Source organism: Panthera tigris, chromosome D1, assembly GCF_018350195.1.
Source record: "Panthera tigris isolate Pti1 chromosome D1, P.tigris_Pti1_mat1.1, whole genome shotgun sequence".
Lineage (NCBI taxonomy): Eukaryota > Metazoa > Chordata > Mammalia > Carnivora > Felidae > Panthera > Panthera tigris.
The window spans coordinates 76,151,710-76,174,493 of record NC_056669.1 but is presented as its reverse complement, the minus strand read 5'-3'; the positions used below and the strand labels follow the sequence as shown (position 1 = coordinate 76,174,493).

The following is a 22,784-nucleotide window of genomic DNA, read 5'->3' as shown; positions in this document are numbered from 1 at the left end:
CACTCGGGGGAGCAGGTTGTGCCACTGGCAGCAGATCCAGGGATGACAGAAAAGGGCCATAGATGGGATTTCAAATGAACACCAAGGCCCTTTCCAAAGGGAATAGGAGATCAATATTGTATCAGAGCACGGGGTACACTCTGGAGCTCAGCACCAAAGAAGAGAAGAGGATGTCTTTCTAGAGATCTACTAGGAGATGGAGGAAAAAAGAAGTGTGCTGGGAAAAAAAACAAAACAAAAACTAAATGATGAAACAAGCTCACAGACAGACTGACAGAAACACGGACAAGAAGAGAAAGGCTCTGAAGAGACAGCAACGGTGCTGCAAAGTAGCTTAAGAAAAATAGTAAATCTTCCTAATCACAAGAATTAGAGCCTACTACAATGAGGGGTCTAATCAGGTTAATTAATCAACGTAAAGGGCTTATCCTTCCAAAAAAAATCACTTCACAGTTCAGATGTGCACCTTAAATGTTCAAAATCCCACCTTCTAGATAATCAGTGCAAGTTCTGGTAGATAAAATTAATTCAACAATAACTATATACTATAACTTATATACTGTAAGAAATGATGAGGGGAAAGTAAAAGCTTTAACCACCAGGTAATAGGTGATGACTTATGATGGCATTTCTGGAAGCTGTCAGTCTCTCTTGGGCTTACTCATATGCCCTCCTCCCCCTCTGCCACCCCCTCACTCACCCCTAGAGGCACAACTTACTCTGGGGAGCTCTCTGTTGTCCCCTCTTGTGTGTTCTCACAGCACTCTTGTTTATGCTGCTATTTTAACAGTCATCACATTCCGTTAAAATTGCCTGATGATTATTGATTCTCAGTCCTCAAGACAAAGGACATAGATTCTCAAAGCTGCATCCTCAGAGGCTTGCACAGTGCCGAGCTCAAAGCAAGAACTCAGTGGAAGAAAAACATCATGGAACAAATAAATCAGAGAAAGAACAAATGAAGTTACTAAGTAAACGAATGAATCAAGTATCTTGCTACTAGCAAGAATAAAACGGGATCAAAATAACCTAATTCCATTACAGCATGAATATCTTGAATAGGATCAACCTCAGAAAATTTTCTTACCCTGGAGAAAACAAGTTCTTTATAAATCAGGGTTTTCAACATCTTTTTCTGATGCTTGGTGTAAAGTTGATTTTTAGCACCATACCTTTTCATGGAAATGACATCTTTTGTCAAGTTGAAAGATCAAAACTATAATGAGTATTTTAGGTATGCTCTAGCCACTGCCTTAAATAGTTAAATATAATTTCATTTGAAATTCCTTTGCATTTTGGGGCACTCTGGATTTCGACACAGGTCATGATTTCATGGGTTTCTGAGTTCAAGCCCCACATCGGACTCTGCACTGGCAGCTGAGAGCCTGCTTGGGATATTCTCTCTCTCTCTCTTTCTCTCTCTCTCTCTGTCTCTCTCTCTCTCTGCCCCTCCCCTGCTCATGCTCTTTCAAAATAAATAAATAAAAACTGAAAAAAAAGAATAAAGTCTTTTTTAAAAATTCCTTTGCATTTCTTTTCATAGTACTCTTTTCAAATCCAGAAATCTACTTCTACGTTATTATAGATTTCTGCACAGTAACTTCAAAATCTCTTTTCTTTCCTTTTTACACAGAATCTCCATTTAAGAGATCAGGTAAATACCTGAATAGGAAGCAATCTTAAATATAAGGAGAATGATTGCCTTTTTATCAATAATAACATCTAAAAAAGAAAGAAAAATATTCTGGGCAAAGTTGAACAAGTTTGAGAAGCATATTAAATAGACACCTATGTATAAAGTTTGATTGATGGATTTAGTTATCATGCATAGTTATATTAAATACATTACTTAATAGGCTACATTAAATAGATTAATTTAGAATGATTATCCTTTACTATGATATCAAATAATTTTGTTTAATCTCTTCCCATGCATCTTGACTTCAAGGTCTTTCCCAATACAGAGTCATTTTTCACCTTCTCTAAAATTTTTCAAACCTATCATCATCGTACCTGTCTGTTTGAGATAAAGCACTTTTTGAATCTGTGTTTCAGGCCTTCGTTGGAAATTTCCAGTGAAGTCACAAGAATCGAATTGCATAATGTTAAGACTTCTTGTTTTCTCATTTATCTAACAGGTAAATATTTGTGACCTCTACATGATGACCAAAATTGAACTGCGTTATTGATTTTTAAAAGGCATATATGTAATAACATTCAATACTTGCATTTGTGAGAACACACTTCCAGGAATAATGACTAATTCTTTGTTAAGTGATTTTTCTTGCCCCCATTTAACCTTTATTCTACAAATAAATTCTATAAAAATCCTAAACTGGCATAGTTCATGTCATTTTTCCCCCGTCCTCCAAATAGCTTCTTATTGTTCAAAACAAAAGCCCGGTTCTCTAGTCATAAGAGAACACTTATAAGGACTTGAATTTAAGGCAATTCTTTTTTGTTGAGGGTAGAGAAAAAGGAAAATGCCTTGTACTTGGACATATATGATATTCTCTCTTTTGTGGCAATATTCGTTCATTTATATCTATTTTGCATGAAGGAGATTTGGTACTAAGTGTAGCAAATCAGATGTGTAAGCTGATTAGTGCCCAGGCTAGTCTTCCTCTGAGATAGTGCTTTTACACTCAGGCTATATTGGTCTTAAGCATTTGCAACATTGGTAACAAGACATTCCAATTTTTTTAATGTTTGTTCATTTTTTTTGGGGGGGGGGGAGAGGGAGAGAGAGAGAGCACAACCAGGGGAGGGGCAGAGAGAGAGGGAGACACCTAAAATAGGCTCCAGGCTCTGAGCTGTCAGCATAGAGCCCGACGTGGGGCTTGAACCCATGAACCACAAGTGAACTGAAGTGGGATGCCCAACTGACTGAGCCACCCAAGTGCCCCTAGGTATTCCCATTTTTCTTAATTGCTTTTGTAAAGAGCAATTTTTTTCCCACTTAAAATATATCTACTTTCTTTGTTCCGTGTTTCTTGGGGCAATCACAAATGCAATGTATGTAGCTTCCCATATCAGTGTAAGCAAATTCACTTTGATGTAAAGAACACTTTACCACATTGGGTACCCATGTTATTCAAATTGCCAGGGAAACTTCAAGGACCAAGTGCCTTCCTCCAAACAATTTCTAGCTCTGTAATCAGCTTCCTGCAGATATTTTGCATACTCCCAACTGAGCCTATGGTAATACTATCTTTTTTTTTTTTTTTTGCAACCTCTGTAATGATCCAGAACTGGATACATTTCTTCAAAATTCTCCTATTTGTAAAATAAACCATCCTTTTTGTTTCCACTTCATATAATTACCTGGTAGAAGAACACAAATTCATAGTGAAAAACTCAAGTTTTCCTGGTTCTCAGTTCTGAGGGGAATCTTTTCTGTTGACCTTTTAAGCAGATTCATTGTTTTCAGAGCTGTCCCCTAACAAGATTTCACATACCAGACCTTGCGGAAAGCTGAAGTAAGAACATAAAAGCATCCTTCTATAAAAGTAAGCCTATGGAGATGGTGGTAGGGACAGGTAATTATGAAGTGATACAGTTTAGTATCTTTATATTGATATTTATGGACATCAGGATTTGACATTATTCTTTTTAATAGCCCTCAAGAAAGTATACTGATGAGAGAAGTATCATCTGATCACTCGACAGACTCATGACAATTACTTGCTTTCAGCCACTAAATTTTGAACTGGTTTCTTACACAGCTGTTGCCAAACCAAACAACCTTATTTAATTTTTATAACAATCTTATGAAGCAAAGTAATTACTTTTATTTTACAGATTAGCAAACTGGAGATCAGAGAGGCTAAGGAATTTATCCAATGTCACAGAGCTCCTATGTGGAAGAGCCGAGATGAATGTCAGCTATGCAACCTGAATGATTTGCAAGGCCATTAAAATAGAGCCATAATGGAGAGGAGTTAATTTAGAGAAAAATAAGACAATCTGTAGCTGCTGTTCTTTATAGCATCAGGACTTTAAGTGAAGCAGAGTAAATTGATAAAGCCTAAGATAAAAGTATCCATTAACGTAGTACAGAAAGCTTCTCAGGAAACAAAGGCAGCCTGCCAACCACCTATTTTACTGCCTTGAGGGCAGTAAAGTTCTTTAGAGAGGAGCAGTCTTATAAAGAAAGGTTCATAGACTGAAGCCAGACAGGAGTATTTTGCAATACAGTAGTTCTTCCAGTCCTCCAGTCCTATCTGTGAATTCAGGCCAGTCTTTTCTTTCCACCTTTTTATCTGCCTTCCATAAATACTGAGAGTGAGCAGCAAGTAAGAGTTTATCCCTGTCTCAGGGTCTGATGTTGTAGGAATGAATGACTCCTTCATTCCTGTAGCCAAAGAATGGACTGTATAGTAAGGTTGATGGGAAGGAAAGCACGTAATGATAACCAGAGATATGCATACTAGGTAGGATATACAGAGCTCTCTAGGAGAACTGGGAGAGCTACTCCCCTCCATCTCAGCAGGGAATGGAAAGAGAGTTAGTCAAGGAAGCTTCCCAAAGGTGGTAATGATCAAGTTTAGTCCTCTAAAATGAAAAGGCCGTCATCTCCTGAAGGGGAAAGGAACCAAGGCCATGTGCAAAGGTATGACCTCGAAAGGATACATGGCTCTTTAACAATGACCTCTGTCTGCACACTTTTTGGGGTGCCACACTGTGTTGTTACTGTAGTGAAGAGAAGGGATGGAAATGGTGAACCTAGAGAAGGAAGCAGGTCTCACACCATGGGAGGTCTTTCATGTACACTCAGTTGACTTTCTCTTAAGGCCAAAGGGAAGCCACTCAATGAGAGGTTTTAAGTAGGAAAGTGACATGATACAATTTTCCTTTCAGAAAGATCTTACTGAAGGCATTGCAGAAAATAGATTTAAGGGGGCTCAATTATAGGCAGGACACAAATTAGAAATAACACAAATTGGTAGGTTACCAGTGATGAAAAAGGCTAATGAGAAAAGAGGAAGAAAAGAGTAAGAAGAGAGGTAGCTAGATTCAAGAAATAAAAAAATAAAAAAATAATAAAAAAAGGAAGGAGGCACTTGGGTGGCCAGTCAGTTAAGCATCTGACTCTTGATTTGGGCTCAGATCATGACCTCATGGTTTGTGAGATTGCCCCACACTGGGCTTCACGGTGACAGTGGGGAACTTGCTTGGAATTCTCTCTCCCTCTCTATCTCTCCTCCCCTCTCTTGCTCGCTCACTCTCTTAAAAAAAAAGAAAAAGTAGAGAAATAAGGGGACTTTAATAAGCATGTATGATTGGCTCCCCTTGTTTAAAGTCAGTTACAAACCTGTAATATAAATTAAGAAACTTCTCTAGTAAGTTCCAATGACAGTAATGAATTAATGTAATTTGCCAAGTCCTCTTTAGAATTATCTTTCAGAAAGGTATAAAGTGAAAAATAATGAATAATTTCCAAACACAGCAAGCACTTATCATGTGACAGGCAAGTGCTATCAACATCATGTCTATTTTCTCACTTAGGCTTGCTAATGATCCTATGAGGTAGGTAAAGTTATTACCTCACTTTACACAGAAGAAATAGGAGGGGATACATGCCATATCATTCATTTTTTGGTGATTCAATAAATATATATTGTTTATTTTGTCTGTATCAGTCATCATGTTAGGGGCTACACAGGACAAGGAAATAGAATACATAGCATTTGTCCTAGAAATGCTCATAGCTAAGTGGGAAAAATCTAACACTGATAAATGGAAAGTTCCACGATGGTATAATAGGTGCCATCAAGGTAGTCTGACCTAACAACTGTGGGAAGACTCTGGAGACAACCACCTTTAACAGAAAGGCAAACTGTAGCTCAAATGTACTTATCAGCATAAACTCCCACTGTCAAATAGAGGCCAATAGTCAGGTTACTGTCTGCATTTGGGCTGGTTGTGCCATGAACAAATTCCCCTAGTCATGAGAGGAAAAGATAGAGCGGGTACTGTGGGTTAAGGTAGGATGGGGTTATGTGGCATTGCAGGGGGGAGGACTTCATGCCAAAAATTACCCCTTGCTGTATCATCAAACCATGCCTCTGGTGCAGATCTAGATCTGTCCAGAGCAAGGCATCACACTGTAGGCCAGTGGCGGCCCTGGCTAGCAACATGTGTAAAAGTCCGCTAAAAGAATACCATGATTATAACTAACTTATCTCTGCTAGCTTTATTCTTAAAGACAGACTCATAGATAGGTAGACAGTCACTTCCTCCTCAAATGAAGTCCCTGCAAGCTAGCATTTGGTTTTCTAAACCCGGACCCTGACTTTATACATAATGAAGCTAATATAAGGTAATATGTTAAGGCAGAGACTTTTGGGAACCATAAGGAATTTTTCAAGTCTAAGTCCACTGTCTTTAACTTGTGGTTCATGAACCAGCCACAGTGAAATCCAAAGGTTAAAGCTGAGACACAAAAGTTTCCAAAATACTTTATTCACTCTTTTCTCAATTTTATTTTTGTCTGCAGGCCATTCTTGCAGATGAAGCCACTGAAAGTTCTCATAACCATTATTTTCATCTCCAACTTAAATAATAACTATTTCTGAGCCCTGATAAAATGATCATTTTTCTTTGTGTATTTCCCAACTAGGGCCTTAAAAATACTGTAAATAAACTGACAGCAAACATTTAAATTAGCCCAGTGCTTTTCATTTTCTTTTGCACACTCTTTCCTCAAAAAAAAAAAAAAGATTAAAAGAAAGTAAACCATCACAGACTATGAAGCAGTAAACATGGAGTTACAGTGCATGGTTACATTTACATTTGTACAGTGAAGAATTACGGGCCATGTGCCTCTTCACTGGGGAGTTGACCTCTAGACTCTTGAGTCCAACTAGAAGGAATCCAAGAATGCGCTTTCCAGGAGAGCTCAAGTACTCAGGGATGTCCATGTGTGAAAAATTACACAGTGAAAATTCCTTAGGAACATAAACACGACCATGGAAAAGATGAGAGATCTAGGAGGGAGTGGAAGCATTCTGTACTAGCTCAGCTTTACGGTCCTTATTTATTATTAAGGTTACAATGTATATTTTGTAGGCAAATTTTATTGCACTAATTAACTCATTAACAACCTCTAGAGAGAAGCCAGACTTCTCTGCAGGCTGGTTTGCTGAATTTTAATGACCCAGATAAAGAGAAAAATGAGCGTTCTAGGTTCTGTGAAAGCCCTGGGACTCTACAAACAGCTCTGATTTACTTAGTGTATCGTATCATAGAGAAGTGTGAATTGTGAATTAAAACAGATAAGAATTCCTCAGTATGTATACAACACAATAGGTTTGGCTAATTTAAATAAGCAATGCTTATGGCATTTATGGCATTTTAATTTAACAGAAAAAATCAGCTTTGATTTGCTTCCCCTGCCTCTTCTGAGTTGGAGCAGGAGCCAGTTTATTCCAGAGTCCACACTAGCCAAGCAGGCTAGGGTTTCTAAGTGAGAAGAATAAGGTGAAGAGTGAGAAGGACTTGGATGTAGCTCAGCCTGCAAGGCATAACCATTTAATTGACAGTACTGATGTGATTTGTGATATTCTGAATGAAAGCTGATGTGGTACCCTGACCTCCGATGTCTGGTGTATGGACATCTTTGTTCTCCATGGATGCCAAGACTGCATTGCGAATGGAGGTGGCATAGGAGTGGAGCTTGAGGTAATCCAGCAAAATGCAGCTTGCCAGAAGCATGGCAGTAGGGTTGGCCATATTCTTATTGGCTAAATTCTTGCCTGATTGCCTTGAGGCTGTTTCAAACACTGCGTACGTATGGCCATAGTTTGCACCAGGCACGAGGCCTGCTCCCCCAACCAACCCTGTACAGATGTTGTTGACTATGTTGCCATAAAGATTGGGCATCACCATTACATCGAATTGCTGGGGCCGAGATACCAGCTGCATGGTGGTGTTATCCACAATCATGCCTTCGAAAGTGAGCTGAGGATAGCAGGAGGCCACCTCTCTGCAACACTGTAGGAAGAGACCATCTCCCAGTTTCATGATGTTGGCCTTATGCACAACTGTCACTCTCTTGCGCCCCATCTCCTGGGCCAATTGGAAGGCATATTCAGCAATGCGCAAAGACTTGGCCTTGGTAATGATCTTCAGGCTCTCGATCACTCCTTTCACACTCTCATGCTCCAGGTTGCTGTATTCACCCTCTGTGTTTTCCCGAACAACTAAGATGTCAACATCCTTGTGCCTTGTCTCCACTCCTGGCAGACTCTTAAAATGGATAACGTTGGCATAGAGATCCAGCGTGGTGCGAAACATATTGTTGCGGGATTTGTGAGACGGTGGCAGGTTGTGGTCAGTTTCGATGTTGCCCTTCAAGGCCACGCAGTTTCGACGGACTGCCATGATGGCATTGTGAATGTCCTCTTCACCAGAAGTGGAGTTAACTATCACCTCCTCGAAGTCCACAGGCACACATGCATGTCTGAACACAGTCTTAACATGCAGCATAAGTTCAGGCCCGATGCCGTCCCCAGGAATCATAGTCACAGTGTGTCGCCCACCATACTTGGCTGATGGAGGAATACCGTGTTTAAAAGAGAAGCTCCTCAGTGAGGTCTCACGGCCAAATAAAATCTCCCAAGAATGGCAGAGAGTAGAAGGTCGCAACATGGCCTTCACAAAGCAACTGGTGGCTGTCAGCATCTTCAGTGCCATGATCATTAAGGAGAGGTTAACTTATGTAAAAATACACAATCTTCCTCTTGTTTTAAATTGGCTTCTTCTAGCGGAATTCTAGATCCATAATTCTTGTGTAGGTCACAACTGTCTCTCCTGCTTGGTATTCTATTCTGACAGACATTCTACTGCAGTGAGAGAGAGTGAGCTAGTCAAAAAAAGATGTGAAGTATCATATAGAAAGTATATGTATTCAACGTCCTAACCTCTGCATGATATACTTTTTTTTAAAAAAAAAATAGGCTATATCAGGCCTTCTGTAATATCATACAGAAGTTTTGGGTTCACAGCAAAACTGAATGGCAGGTTCAGAGATTTCACAGAGAGCACCTACATCCCATTAAATTCCCTCCCACTATCAAAATACTGCACCAGAGTGGCACATTTGTTACAACCGATGAACCTACATTGACACAACATTTTTACCCAAAGTCCATAGTTTAAATTAAAGTTCACTCCTAGTGTAATAATTTCTGAGTTTGGACAAATGTATAAGGAGGTGTGTGTATCTACCACTATTGCATCATACTGTATAGTTTCAAAGCCCTAAAAATTCTGCTCTGCTTTGCTTACTTATCACTGCCTCCCCCTAGCCCCTGGTAACCACTGATCTTTTAAGTGTCCCCATAGTTTTGCATTACCCCAGGATGTCATATAATTGAAATCACATTGTATGTAACCTTTTCAGATTGGCTCCATGGATTTAGTAATATGTATTTAAGGTTACCTCATCTTTTCATGGACTGATATTTCATTTCTTTTTAGCACAGAATAATATTCCATTGTCTGGATGTACCAGTTTGTATATCCACCTACTGAAGGACAACTTGGTTGTTTCCAAATTTTGATAATTATGAATAAAGCTGCTATAATTTTGGTAATTATAAATAAATTTGTGCAGGTTTTGTGTGGACATAAGTTTTCAACTTACTTGAGTAAATATAAATAACAAGGACTTCTGTATCCTATTGTAAAAGTATGATTAGTTTTGCTAGAAACTGATCAACTATCCTCCAAAGTGGTTGTACTATTTCTCATTTCCACCAGCAATTAATGAAAATTCCCATCGTTCTACATCCTTGTCAGAATTTTTCATCAGTGTTCCAGATTTTAATCATTCTAACAGGCACCTAGGGATAGTTCATTGTCTTAATTTGCATTTCCCTAATGAGATATAATGTAAAGTATCTTTTCATATGCTTATTTACCATATTCTCTGATGTGTTATCTTTCAAGGTTTTGGCCCATTTTTTTAATTGCATTTTTGTTTCCTTATTGTAGAGTTTTAAGAGTTCTTTACATATTTGGAATGCCCGTCTTTCATCACATGTACCTTTTGCAAAAAACTTCCCCCAGTCTGTGGCTTCTCATTCTTTTGACATTGTCTTTTTTTAGAGCAGAAATTTTTTAATTTTAATGTAGTATATGTTTTTAACTATTTTTTTCATGGATCCTGAATTTGGTGTTGTATATAAAAAGTCATCACCATACTCAAGGTCATCTAGATTTTCTCCTACATTATCTCTTAGGAGTTTTATAGTTTTGCATATTACACATAAAGCTATGATTCTATTTGGAGTTCATTTTAGTGATGGATTTAAGGTCTATGTCTAGATTAATTTTTCTGCATGTGTATGTCCCCTTGTTCCTGGCACTATTTGTTTAGAAATCTATCTTTGCTCCATTATGTTGGTTTTGTTCCTTTGCCAAAAATCAGTTGACTATTTCTGGGCTATTCTCTTCCATTGATTTATTCATCTGTTTTTCTGCCAATAACACTATCTTAATTAGTGTAGCTTTATAGTAAGTCCTGAAGTTGAGGACTATAAGTTTTCCAGCTTTGCTCTTCTTCAATACTGTGTTAGCTCTTTGTGGTTTTTTGTTTTGTTTTGTTTTGTTTTGCCTCTCCATATATGCTTTGGAATTGCTTTGTTGATATCCACAAAATAACTTACTGGATTCTGATTAAATCTGTATTGCATCTACAGATCAAGTTGTGAAGAACTGATAACTTGACAATATTAAGACATCCTATCCGTGAATAGAAAACATCTCTATTTAGTTCTTCTTTGATTTTATTCATCAGAGTTTTGTAGTTTCCCTCATATAGATCTGGTACATATTTTTTATTTATACCTAAGTATTTAATTTTGGGGAATGCTAACATAAGTGATATTGTACTTTAAATTTCACTTCTTTATTACTTGCATATAGGAAAGCAACCAACTTCTGTGTATTAAACTCCTATCTTGAAATATTGCTATAATCACTTACTGGTTCTAGTTTTGTTGATTAGTTCACATTGTCTACATAGATGATCTTGTTGCCTGCAAACAAAAACAATTTCTTCCTTTTTAATCTGTATACCTTTAATTTCCTTTTTTTGTCTTAGTGCATTAGCTAGAAATTCCAATATAATATTGAAAAGGAGTGGTAAGAGGAGACCTCCTTAGCTTGTACCTGATCTTTGTGGGAAAGCTTTGTGTTTCTCAAGTATGATGTTAGCTGTAGATTGGATGTGGCTCTTCTTTATCAAGTTAATGAAATTCCCCTCTAGTCCTAATTTACTAAGAGCTTTTATCATGAATGTGTGTTGGGTTTTGTCAAATGCTTTCCTGTATCAAGTGATATGATCATGTGATTTTTCCTTTTTTATCCTGTTAAAGTGATAGATTACATTAACAGATTTTTGATTATTGAACCAGCACTGCATACCTGGAATAGATTTCAATTATGGTATATAATTCTTTTTCTACATTGATGGATTCAGTTTGCTAATATTTCGTTAAAAATTTTTGCATCTTTGCTCATGAGAGAGATTGGTTTTTCATTTTCTATTCTTGTAATGTCTTTGGTTTTGTTAGTAGGGTAATGTTGATCTTACAGAATGAGTAGGGAGTATTTTCTGTGCTTCCATCCTCTGGAATAAACTGTATAGAACTGCTTTTCTATCTTTTTTTTTTTACAGTTCATTTATTTATTTAGAAAGAGAGAGTACATTATTGGGCTAGGGGCAGAGAGAGGGAAAGAGAGAATCTTCACTGTCAATGCAGAGCCTGACGTGGGGCTCAACCTCACAAACCCACAAGATCATGAGCTGAGTTGAAATAGAGTCAGATGCTTAATTGACTGAGCCACCCAGGCACCTCGGTATAATTTCTTTGCAGAGTTGACCAGTGAATCCATCTGGGTCTGGTGATTTCTGTTTTAGAAGGTTATTAATTACTGATACAAGCTGACACACACACACACACACATATATGTGTGTGTGTGTGTGTGTGTGTGTGTGTGTATGTAATGTATATGTCTATGACATAAATATGTATGTATATGTAATATATAAAATATGTAGGTTCATATAGGTTTATTCAGATTGTTTCTTCTTATATGAGTTGTGACAAATTACATATTTTGAAGAATTGTTTGATTTCATCCAGGTTATCAAATTCATGGCATAAAGTTGGACATAATATTCCTTTATTATCTTCTTTAATGTCCATCGTATCTATAGTAATGTCCCTTCTTTCATTTCTGATATTAGTAATTTGTGTCCTTTCTCTTTTTTCTTAGTTAGCTTCTCTAAAGGCTTACCAATTTTATTGATCTTTACAAAGAGGCAGCTTTTGGTTTTATTGATTTCCTTTACTGAATTTCTATTTTCAAATTCATTGATTGCTCCTTCCATTCTTAATATTTTTTCTGCTTACTTACATTTGGTCTTCTTTTTACAGTTTCCCAAGATAGAGCCTTATGTTACGGATTATAGATCTTTCTTCATTTCCATCAAATGCATTCATTACTATACATTTCACTCTAAGTACTTCTGTTACCACATACCGCAAGATTTTGATAAGCTGTGTTTTCTTTTTTCTTTTTTTTTATAAGCTGTGTTTTCATTTCCATTTTGTTCAAATATTTTTATATTTAAATTTCTTGAGATTTCTTCTTTGACCCACATGTTATTTAGAAATGTGTTGTTTAATCTCCATATGTATTTTGGGATTTTCCTGCTATCTTTCTGTTACTGATTTCTAGTTTAATTCCATTGTGGTCTCAGAACAGACATTATTTGTTTCAATTATTTTCAATTTGTTAAGGTATGTTTTCTGGCCCAGAATATGGTCTGCCTTACTGACTGTCTCATGTGAGTTTGAGAAAAAGGTGTATTCTGCTCTTATTGGGTAAAATAGTCTCCTGATGTCAATTATATCCCATTCATGATGATGTTATTTAGTTCAACTTTGCCCTTACTCATTTTCTGCCTGTTAGAGTCTGTTCCTTTTTATTGTTAACCCTTTAAGAAACTGCCAAACACTGTTCTAAAATGATTGTACTATTTTACATCTCCACCAGCAATGAAAGAGAATTATAGCTTCTTGACATCCTCACCAACACTTGATATGTATTCCTAATTTTAGCCATTCTAATCTGTTGTGGTAGTATCTCACTGTTTTTGATTTGCATCAAATCACTGTGATGGTCAGTGTCTTTAAATGCATGTTCTTATCTCAGACTTACAAGCATTAATATCTAGGTATTGCTAGAAATCAACCATTCAACCCTGCAAAGCAAGCAACTTCTGTGCTTCCCAAAGTCATCCCAGCTATGCCATTTAATTAAAAATTAGGCATATCTTTAATTATAAACCAGTCATAATCCCATTCTTATTTAACTTTCAGGCATCAATGCCCCCCTCCATGCCAGTTTTTGGGGAGGTAGGGGTCTTATTTATGAAGACTTCCAAAAGGCTGTTAAAATCCAAGAAGATGAAGATACAGACTTAATAATGGCTACCACTAAAGAACACTCACTACGTCTAAGGTGCTGTGCTGGATATTTTACGTGCATCATCAGAATTCACCAGGTAAACATTACAGTCCCCATTTTACAGATGAAGAAATTGGCTAGCGCAGATCTTACAAATTCATACAATTATGAATTAATAAAGAATGGTAACAGGTAAGGTGAGCATGTCCAGGAGCCATAGAAGCCTAGGCCAGTGCTTCTCAAACTTGACCACCCTAGGATCTCATTGAAATGCAGATTCTAATTCAACAGTTCTGTTGAGGGAAGATTGCAGATTCTGCATTTCTAAAGGGCTCCCTAGTGATACAGATTCTACTGGCCTCCTTACCACATATTGAGTAGCAAGGGCCTATCTTTACCCCCTCACAAGGTCCAGTCAGATAGGGCCAGCATTTGGTGTGCTTGAAGGCAGCCTACTGGGAGTCAATAAACTGCTTCCTAAACATGATATAAAACAGGTGTTGAGTAGGAACCAGCTGAGTACCTGCTTATCAGTTAATACGTCACATAAGGAAGTTAATAGCTGTCCACCACCAGGGCCAAAGACTAGAGCAGAGGACAATCCCAGGGGAGAATACTGGAAGAGAAATGACTCAAGCTCACCTACACAATTTTGTTTCTACCAATGGGCCAACTCTTACATAAGGATACAGAGCAATCCTCTTCCTCACATGGGGAAAAAGATGCACCTTTCAAAGATGTGAATGAAGCAGGAAGCCTGAGAATGGGATTATAAAATGGACAATGGTTGAGATTTTAATAGCCGGGCTGATCTACAAACATACATGGACAACTGAAAAAGTTCTTAACCTCAGTGGAACAAAAAATATATGTTGTACGGGTAAAAGAATAACCAGAGTGCTATGATTTCACATATTCAAGGGATAAGAGTTCAACCAAATCTATTGTAAGAGCAATGTGAAGACAATATAAGGGTTTAAGTCAGGGACAGAGATAATATGACTTGCATTTAAAAATATATCCTTTGGAGGGTAAACAGTAAGGTGGCTAGCATGGCAGCAGGGAGGCCAATTAAGAGGCTATCACTACTACTGTTCTGTAAAAATGATCCCCAGACCAGCAGCATCAGGGTTACCACAAACTGGCTAGAAATGTATTTTCTTAGGACTATCCTTAGACTTACTGAATCAGGAAGTCTGGAGTTGGAACCCAACAATCTGTGTTTTAATGATTCTGATATACACTGAAGTTTGAGAACTACTGGGCTATGAAACGGTCCCAATAGGAAATCATGAGCAGTTGTGCTACAGTAAAGGCAGTGAGGAAGGAGAGAAATCATTTCAAAGATATTTTGGAAATAAAAACAGGACTAGACTAATGGCCTGAGACACACTGAATATTATTCTTAATGTCTTTAGTGGACAGGGTAAATGAGATCATTGATGAAAATGTATGACACTGGGGGAAAAAAAAGAGTTGGGCCTGGGAACAGGACAGAAAATGAGCTCAGTTTCAGGTATGACATGTTCAGGGAGCCTGTAGGACATCCGCATAAAGATGCCCAGTGGGTAGCTTAATAAATGAGTCTACAGCTCCAGAGAAAAGATCGTGGATCATGACAGAAATTCAGGAGTCATCAACATAGGGAGAGAGTTAGTCACAGAGGAGTATATGACACAGCCTCGAGCAGAGGGTTTCAACTTTTCTTCTGCTATGACAGATGATGAATGGCAACCATAGGAGGCACACTCCTAGGAGCACACTCAGATTGAAATGAAAACCAAACATACACACTATGAACAAAAGCAACTGACCACATAAAGCAGAGTGTTCCTAAGCTGTTTTTATAGGACATACCTTCATAAGCATTTTAATAGTGAATGATTAGTAAAACTATCTGTTTAATACTCTCAAATCATCATTTTTTGAGGGAAAAATATATATGACTAACATAAAAACTATGTAAAACTATATTTTACAAGTCAAATTCAGAGCTCTACTAGTAATATGAGAAAGCACACATTAATAAAAAATAACTCATTTTATGATTAAAAAGTGTAGCACATAATATTTATATTTATTCATGATGTTAATATAAATAATCTCGCACATGTTATTTGGCTGATCATATTGCCTTTGATTTGGAATTGTAACTAGAATGCATTCTCATTTCTAGGCTATGCAGAGATAAATGCATATGCATGCTTTCTTCACCTGTTATTAAAAATGCATCCATGGGTGAAATCAAGGAAACAAACACAACTATAAATCCACAGTTGACTAATAATATCACAAAATTGCTGTAACTATCAATGACACACCAATAACCATAGTCCATAGATACTTTCAGCAAATATAAAATAGGCAATGAATTATAAGCAAGTCACTTCCAGCTAGCTGTAATCCCACCTTTCCTCACACAATCAAGCACATACTACTGACACGCAAATGAGTTTGACATCCTTATAATGGTAATTCGGAGGTGAGTCTATTTCAAAAAGTAAATCACTTGCAAGTGCTTGTAACTTAATGCTTTATGAATAAGTGAGTGGTTTTGACATTATGTCATGATTGATTCTGACACTGTAATGTGTCATACCACTGAGGTCAGGAAGTACTAGGCTAGAAAGAGGATTGTAGTGAGAGCACAGAAAAATGATGGGGACAAAACTGAAGACCATCAATTTTGAACTGTTAGAGGACTAGAGGAGAAGTGATCTGGGAGGGAGGAGGAGAATAGAGCTAAAAGGATGTCACAGAAGCCAAGAGAAGCGAAACATTCAAGGAATGAGTGGCCAACAGTGTCAGTATCGTGTTGACAGAATAAGTAAAATCAGAAATGGCAGTGACAGAGTCACGGACAACCACCATTAGGCTGCACTGATTAGTGATTGAGAGCGTAAGTCCCAGAGCCCAACTGCCTGCCACATGACCTCTGCAGCTTTTGCAATATTCATGACCTCTTTTGGAGCTTATATTCTAATGAGAGCAGACAGCAGAAAATACATGACAGATAGATACACAAGTAATCAACACATAATTGGATCTTTCAGCATCAGAAAGAAAAAAAAGCTATGGAACAAATATAAAACCTGCTGCCTTCTAGGAGCTTACCATCCAGGCAGAGTTAAAGGAAACGTGTCTAGGTAGAATGTGAACTGGAAGTTGATGCTAAATGGGTCCTGAGTGACACAACTGGGACATGCAAGTTCAGAGGATGGACTCACCATGTCCCCGAGAGAGGGTGGTTAAGCAAAGGGCTCTGACCAAATCTTAAAGGAAGGCTAGCAGCGGATAAGTACAGAGGAAAGGAGAAAATTTGTGAGATGGGGGCAAAATTGAAAGGCCTGTAGGGTACACTGAGCCTCCCCATTTGGCTGAAATGAAAGGGTTAGGTAGAAAAACGGTGGCAGACAAGTGGGTAAATTAAATTGGGGTCAGAGGGTAGAGAACCCTGAATGGGAAACTAAGGAAACTTATGATACCCTGAAGGCAGAAAGATTTAAGGTTTTTGAAATAAAAATACAAGGTATTGAAAGATACCACTTTAAAAAGGAAAACATGCACTTAAAAAAGAGACTGTAAATTTTCAACACCCAGGAGCACTTTATACCAAAGCTGTACCTCAACTGAAAGCAGAAATTTTAACATACGCTAAGAAAACTCTCGAAATCTACTTCATGTTGTCCTACAAAATCAACTGATAATGAACACTGTTTTATCAATAATTTTTTCTGAAAAGATCAATGCACAGAGACTTAATTTTTTCCTTTCTCTCTACTGCACAATTGATGCAATTTCCCTCCAGTCATTCCATCTAACAGATGCAGCTAAACTTAACGTAATCCCAAAATGTGCTCCTCGTTTTCCAAGAGATTCCACATGATACAATAACCAAATCCACTGCAGAAGCCATTTGAAGAAGAGCTACACTTATTTTTACACTAAGAGCTTTTTGGATATAGTTTTTATTAGTAAAGGTGAAAATCCAACCCTAGCAAAAAGGGTATTGAGGTGGGGATGGGGAGCTCACATTATTCATGAGTTTTTGTTTTCTGGTTGTTTTTTTGCTTTTGTTGTATATAAAACAGTGAAATTTATGAATGTGATGCTTAAGCAACAACCTGAGCCTTCCTTGAAAAGAAGACAGGTAAATACTCCAGATTACAGGTAAACTGAAAACAATTTATCTTTTATCTTCCCTTCTCACTAAGCGTTACAGCCGCATGAACAACTCCATTAAATAATTTTCTGTTACCTAGGGCCTCGACTCTGCCACTCTAGATTCTTTCTCCCTACCTAGGAGGATTGCAGTCTTCCAAGAACTATTCACAAGTGTGATTATCATACTTTTATTCAACTGCTCTGCACTTCAGAGGCTTTCCTTTCAACCAGGATCTGGCACAAAAAAAAAAAATCTCTTTGAGTTAATAGTGATTGGAGCCATAAATCAATGAAGTCCTCCTCTCTGTTCAATCCAATTTTTTAGTTCAAAACAGACACCGATTCCATAACTCTTGACACCAGCTCAGGCAACCATACACTGTGGGTTTTCTCAAAAAGTCCCACTTTCAATTTGCCCTAAATCATAGTTCCTGTAAAGCATACTCTACACTTGTTAAGCCAACATGGCTCAATTTTTTCAATACGGTTATCATAGTAACTACAGAATCTGGAAATTAGAGGAAACTTTCTGAAGCCAGCTAGTTTAGCCAACTGATTTATACCTGGTCAAGGTTACGAAGCAGGTGTAATTATGCAAATGTTCTCAAATGGATTCCCTTCATCCCCTGCCTGCAAATGCCCTCCCTGAACTCAAGATGGAAAATGGCCTCCACTGGGCACCATATCCAGGGCTGTGTGTGAAAAATACAACAATGAAGTAGGTGTTATTCTCATCACATTATAAATAAGGAAAGTGATATGCCAGGAGGATTAATAACTCCTGCTAAGTGAGGGGGAGATTCAAACTCACATTTCTTCCACCTAAGCTTGTCCTCCTTCCCCTATATCATGCTGCCTTTCTTCTTCTGTGTTTTTTCTTAAATATTCACTTATTTTGGGGAAAGCACATATTGGGGAGGGGCAGAGAGAGGCATCCTCATTTGCACAGAACTTTCAACTTGTGTTTTTTTTTTTTAAATTCAACTCTTAAGTATGAGCGAAGGGCCAGATTCAAACATGTGGGGGAAGCTTCTATTATAAAAGCCACCAAAGTAAATCAGTAGAAACAAGGACTCCATTAAGAGAAGAATATTTCAAATGAACTATCATTAATGTCTTCAGAGAACAATGGTACTGCATTCATGAAAGAAAAACAATATGCTATGAAAAAACACGGAGAAAAAGTGGTCTTGAAGTATAAAAAGGACAGCAGAAATGAAAAGTTTCTGAAGAAATGAAAAGGGTTGGAAGATAAAATATAAGAAATCCCTGGATATTAGACAAGAGTGATAAAATACATGAAAATAAGAAAGAAAAGAGTATTGGACAACTAGGGAGTATGGGATCAAAACAACAGAAGAGCCAGAAAGAAGAGACAAAAGACATATGGGTGAGGAGATGGGACAAGTCAGCAAAGACAATTCAAAAACATTTATGACTTGGGGCGCCTGAGAGGCTCAATTGGTTAAGAGTCTGACTCTTGATTTCAGCTTAGGTCATGATTTCATGGGTCGTGAGGTCAAGCCCCATATTGGGCTCCACACAGGGCATAGCATCTGCCTGATTCTCTCTCTCCCTCTCCCCCTGCCTCACTCACACACACTCTCTGTCAAAAAAAAAAAAAAAGAGAGAGAGAAAAACATTTATGGAGTTGAAAGCTATGAGTATCTAGATTGAAAAGGTCCACTAGGTGCCCAGCAGAATGAAAGAAAACAGTACCCCTGTTATCATGAAATTTAAAATGGGATTTCAACTCCAATGTTTATAGCAGCGTTTTCAACAATAGCTAAATTATGGGAAGAGCCTAAATGTCCATCAACTGATGAATGGATAAATATGTGGTTTATATATACAATCGAATACTACTTGGCAATGAGAAAGAATGAAATCATGCCATTTGTAGCAATGTGGATGGAACTAGAAGGTATAATGCTGAGTGAAATAAATCAGTCAGAAAAGGACAGATATCATATGTTTTCACTCATATGCGGATCTTGAGAAACTTAATAGAAGACCATGGTGGGGAAGGGAAGGGGAAAAAAATAGTTACAAACAGAGATGGAGGGAGGAAAACCACAAGAGACTCTTAAATACAGAGAACAAACTGAGGGTGAATGGGGGGGGGAGAGGGGAAAATAGGTGATGGGCATTGAGGAGGTCATGTGTTGGGATGAGCAATGGGTATTGTATGTAAGTCAATTTGACGATAAATTATATTTAAAAATTGGATTTCAAAACAGAAGATAAGAAGTCAGAAAGGTGTTAGATTTCTCAAATTCCATAATGGAACCTAGAAAACAATGGAATAATTCCTCCAAGCTTCTGAGAAAAAAAAATTATTTACAACCAAAAATACAGTGGCTTTTCAAATTATCAGGCAAGGATGAAGGTAACATTATTTACTAGACATATTATCTTTTGCTTATTATGTGCCAGATAGTTTTTCAAGCAGTTTTTAAAGTATCAACCCACTTAACAAAAGAAAGAAGTTTTCAGAGAAGATCTCAAAAGTTTTTCTCCCATGTACCATTTCTCATGTAATTAATGGAAAATGTATCCCACCAAGCCAGAGCAGTAAATCAAGACAGAGTATGCGTGGTTTTCAGGAACAGGGGCTACCACCCCAAGGTGATGCAAAAGGGATCCCCAGAATCATGGTGCAGAGAGAGATTCCCCAGACATGAGCTGTGTGACAAGCCTAGAAATCAACCATCCTTTGGGTTGAGTATTGATATAACTGGTGAGAGCTTAGGGATAAATTATGATAAATCCACAGCAAATTAAGCAATAAAATGAATGACTCAATGATTAATGACAGGTGAACGAAGATCTGTGCAAGAAAGGAAACCAAGTACACTTGATAATTCATTCATCAGTAGCATGCGCACAGTCATGGTAACTCAAACACAGAACTAATTTAATGAAAAGATGTGTGGTGTGGTGTATTAAAGACAGCCAAATCTCCATCTTATATGGTGGGAAGTCAATAAAAAATGTCAAAATTGGAAATATGGAGAGGTAGCAAAGAAGCATGCTATTTAGAGATATGGATGAAAACACCAAAAGAATCTCTTAAAAGCACTGGAAGTGGTTGTCTCTAGGGATAGAAAATGGGGAAATTCTCCAAGGGGATTAATCTTCTTTGTAAAATCTCCTAGAACCATTTGGTTCTTTAAACTACATGTGTGTATACATTTCACAGAAATACAAATTGATTTTTTGGTGTCCACAGATTTTTTTCATTGAGGCAGCAAAGTATGAGAGTTAAAAATTAGCAGACTGCTTGGGTTCTAATATCGGCTCTTATAACTATTTGACCTTAGGAAAATTGCTTTAAAAAAAAAATCTCTGTCTGCCTCAGTTTCCTCTTGCATAAGAGTAATAATACCTTCCTCAAAGAGTTTTGTGAAGATTAAATACATATAATCTGAACAGTATGTAGCTCAATGCATGTCTATAAATCATTTTTATTTGTGCAAATACAATATTCGAAGTGTTCTATATCATTCTAAATAATAAAAATAGGGGCGCCTGGGTGGCTCAGTCGGTTAAGCATCCGACTTCGGCTCAGGTCACGATTTCACAGTCTGTGAGTTTGAGCCCCGCGTCAGGCTCTGGGCTGATGGCTCAGAGTCTGGAGCCTGCTTCCAGTTCTGTGTCTCCCTCTCTGTCTGCCCCTCCCCCGTTCATGCTCTGTCTCTCTCTGTCTCAAAAATAAACATAAAAAAAATTTAAAAATAAATAAATAAATAAATAATAAAAATAAAGATAAAACGGTGTATCATTTCATTCCAACTCCATATTACATTTATTAGCCAAAATTATAATTTTAAAAATTCTAAGAACCAATAAGCTAACATTCTAAATAGCAGTGATTTATTAGCAAACCCTTGGATAACTGAATATAGTTGATTAGTATGGTCACTTCTTCAATGTCTATTCAATAAAGTATAGAAGGTTCTTCAATATTATATCCACTTAAAGAATATTTACAGCCCTTAATATTCCAACCTTCCTCTACTTAGTAATTTGAGAAGTTGATGGCAAGTATTAATATGTCTTCTAGGGGAAAATGAATTAACTTTCATTTATAATTCTTCCCTTTACCAAAAAGGAACTATTTAAAAATCTGTCTTCATATTTTGTGAATGCTGACTAATTTTTTAGTATTTTTAGGGCAAATATAAGTATGAGTTAAAATTCATTCATCAGAAGTATGCTGAGGAAAAAGGGCAAGGATCCACCATTGCCCTCAAGACAGAATGTCATGTCCCCTCATGTAGATGAGTACTCTGTCTGCCGCCCATTTATCAGTCAGTTGGGTTACCAGCTAGAAGACAGATGATTCTTCAGCAACTTAAAATACTTCTCTTCACTGAGCTGCTGTTCGGTAAGGAATGTCAAAGGATGAGAATGTGCATACATAAGTTGTCAACTCAAGACGAATGTTTTATATGTTTTTTGTCCCAAACTGCCAAAGATGGTGCTAAAAATGAAATACACACAAAAAAGCAAACAATCCAATTAAAAAAAAATGGGCAAAGACCTGAATAGATATTTTTCCAAAGACGACATACAGATGGTCAATAGCACAGGAAAAGACGTTCAACATCACTCATCATCAGAGAAATGCAAATCAAATTCACAAAGAGACATCACCTCACATCTGTCGGAATGGCTAGTATCAGAAAGATGAGATATAACAAGTATTAGCGAGGACGTGTAGAAAATGGAACTCTCCTGCACTATTGGGGGGAATGCAAACTGGTGCAGCCACTGTGGAAAACAGTATGGAAGTTTTTCAAAAACCTAAAAATAGGACTACCACACAATCCAGCAATTCTATTTCTGGGTATTTATCTGAAGAAGACAAAAACACTAACACAAAAAGATACATGCATCCCTAAGTTGACTGAAATATTACTTATAATAACCAAGATATGGAAGCAACTTAAGTGTCCATCAATATATAATAAAGACACACACACACACACACACATCACAGAATATTATTCAGCCATAAAAAAAAAAAAAACAATGAAACCTTGCCATTTGTGACAACACACAGATGGACCTAGAGGGTATTATGCTAAGTGAAATAAGAGAAAGACAAATACTATATGATCCACTTAAAT

At 37.4% G+C, this 22,784-nt stretch overlaps 2 protein-coding genes across 4 annotated transcripts in view; both read right to left on the bottom strand.

The window, feature by feature from the left end:
• NELL1 (neural EGFL like 1) overlaps nucleotides 1-22,784 on the bottom strand; it is an 885,592-nt gene that overhangs the window by 303,017 nt on the left and 559,791 nt on the right. The window lies entirely within an intron of this gene.
• Nucleotides 6,700-8,762, bottom strand: LOC102954160 (isocitrate dehydrogenase (NAD(+)) 3 non-catalytic subunit gamma). Its single transcript, XM_015544867.2, has one exon. It carries the CDS (start codon nucleotides 8,701-8,703, stop codon nucleotides 7,534-7,536), a length of 1,170 nt encoding a protein of 389 aa, XP_015400353.1. The 5' UTR covers nucleotides 8,704-8,762; the 3' UTR covers nucleotides 6,700-7,533.

What these genes read in the sequence shown, in the direction of transcription:
- LOC102954160 (XM_015544867.2), bottom strand. Translation starts at nt 8,703, where the DNA reads ATGATCATGGCACTGAAGATGCTGACAGCCACCAGTTGCTTTGTGAAG.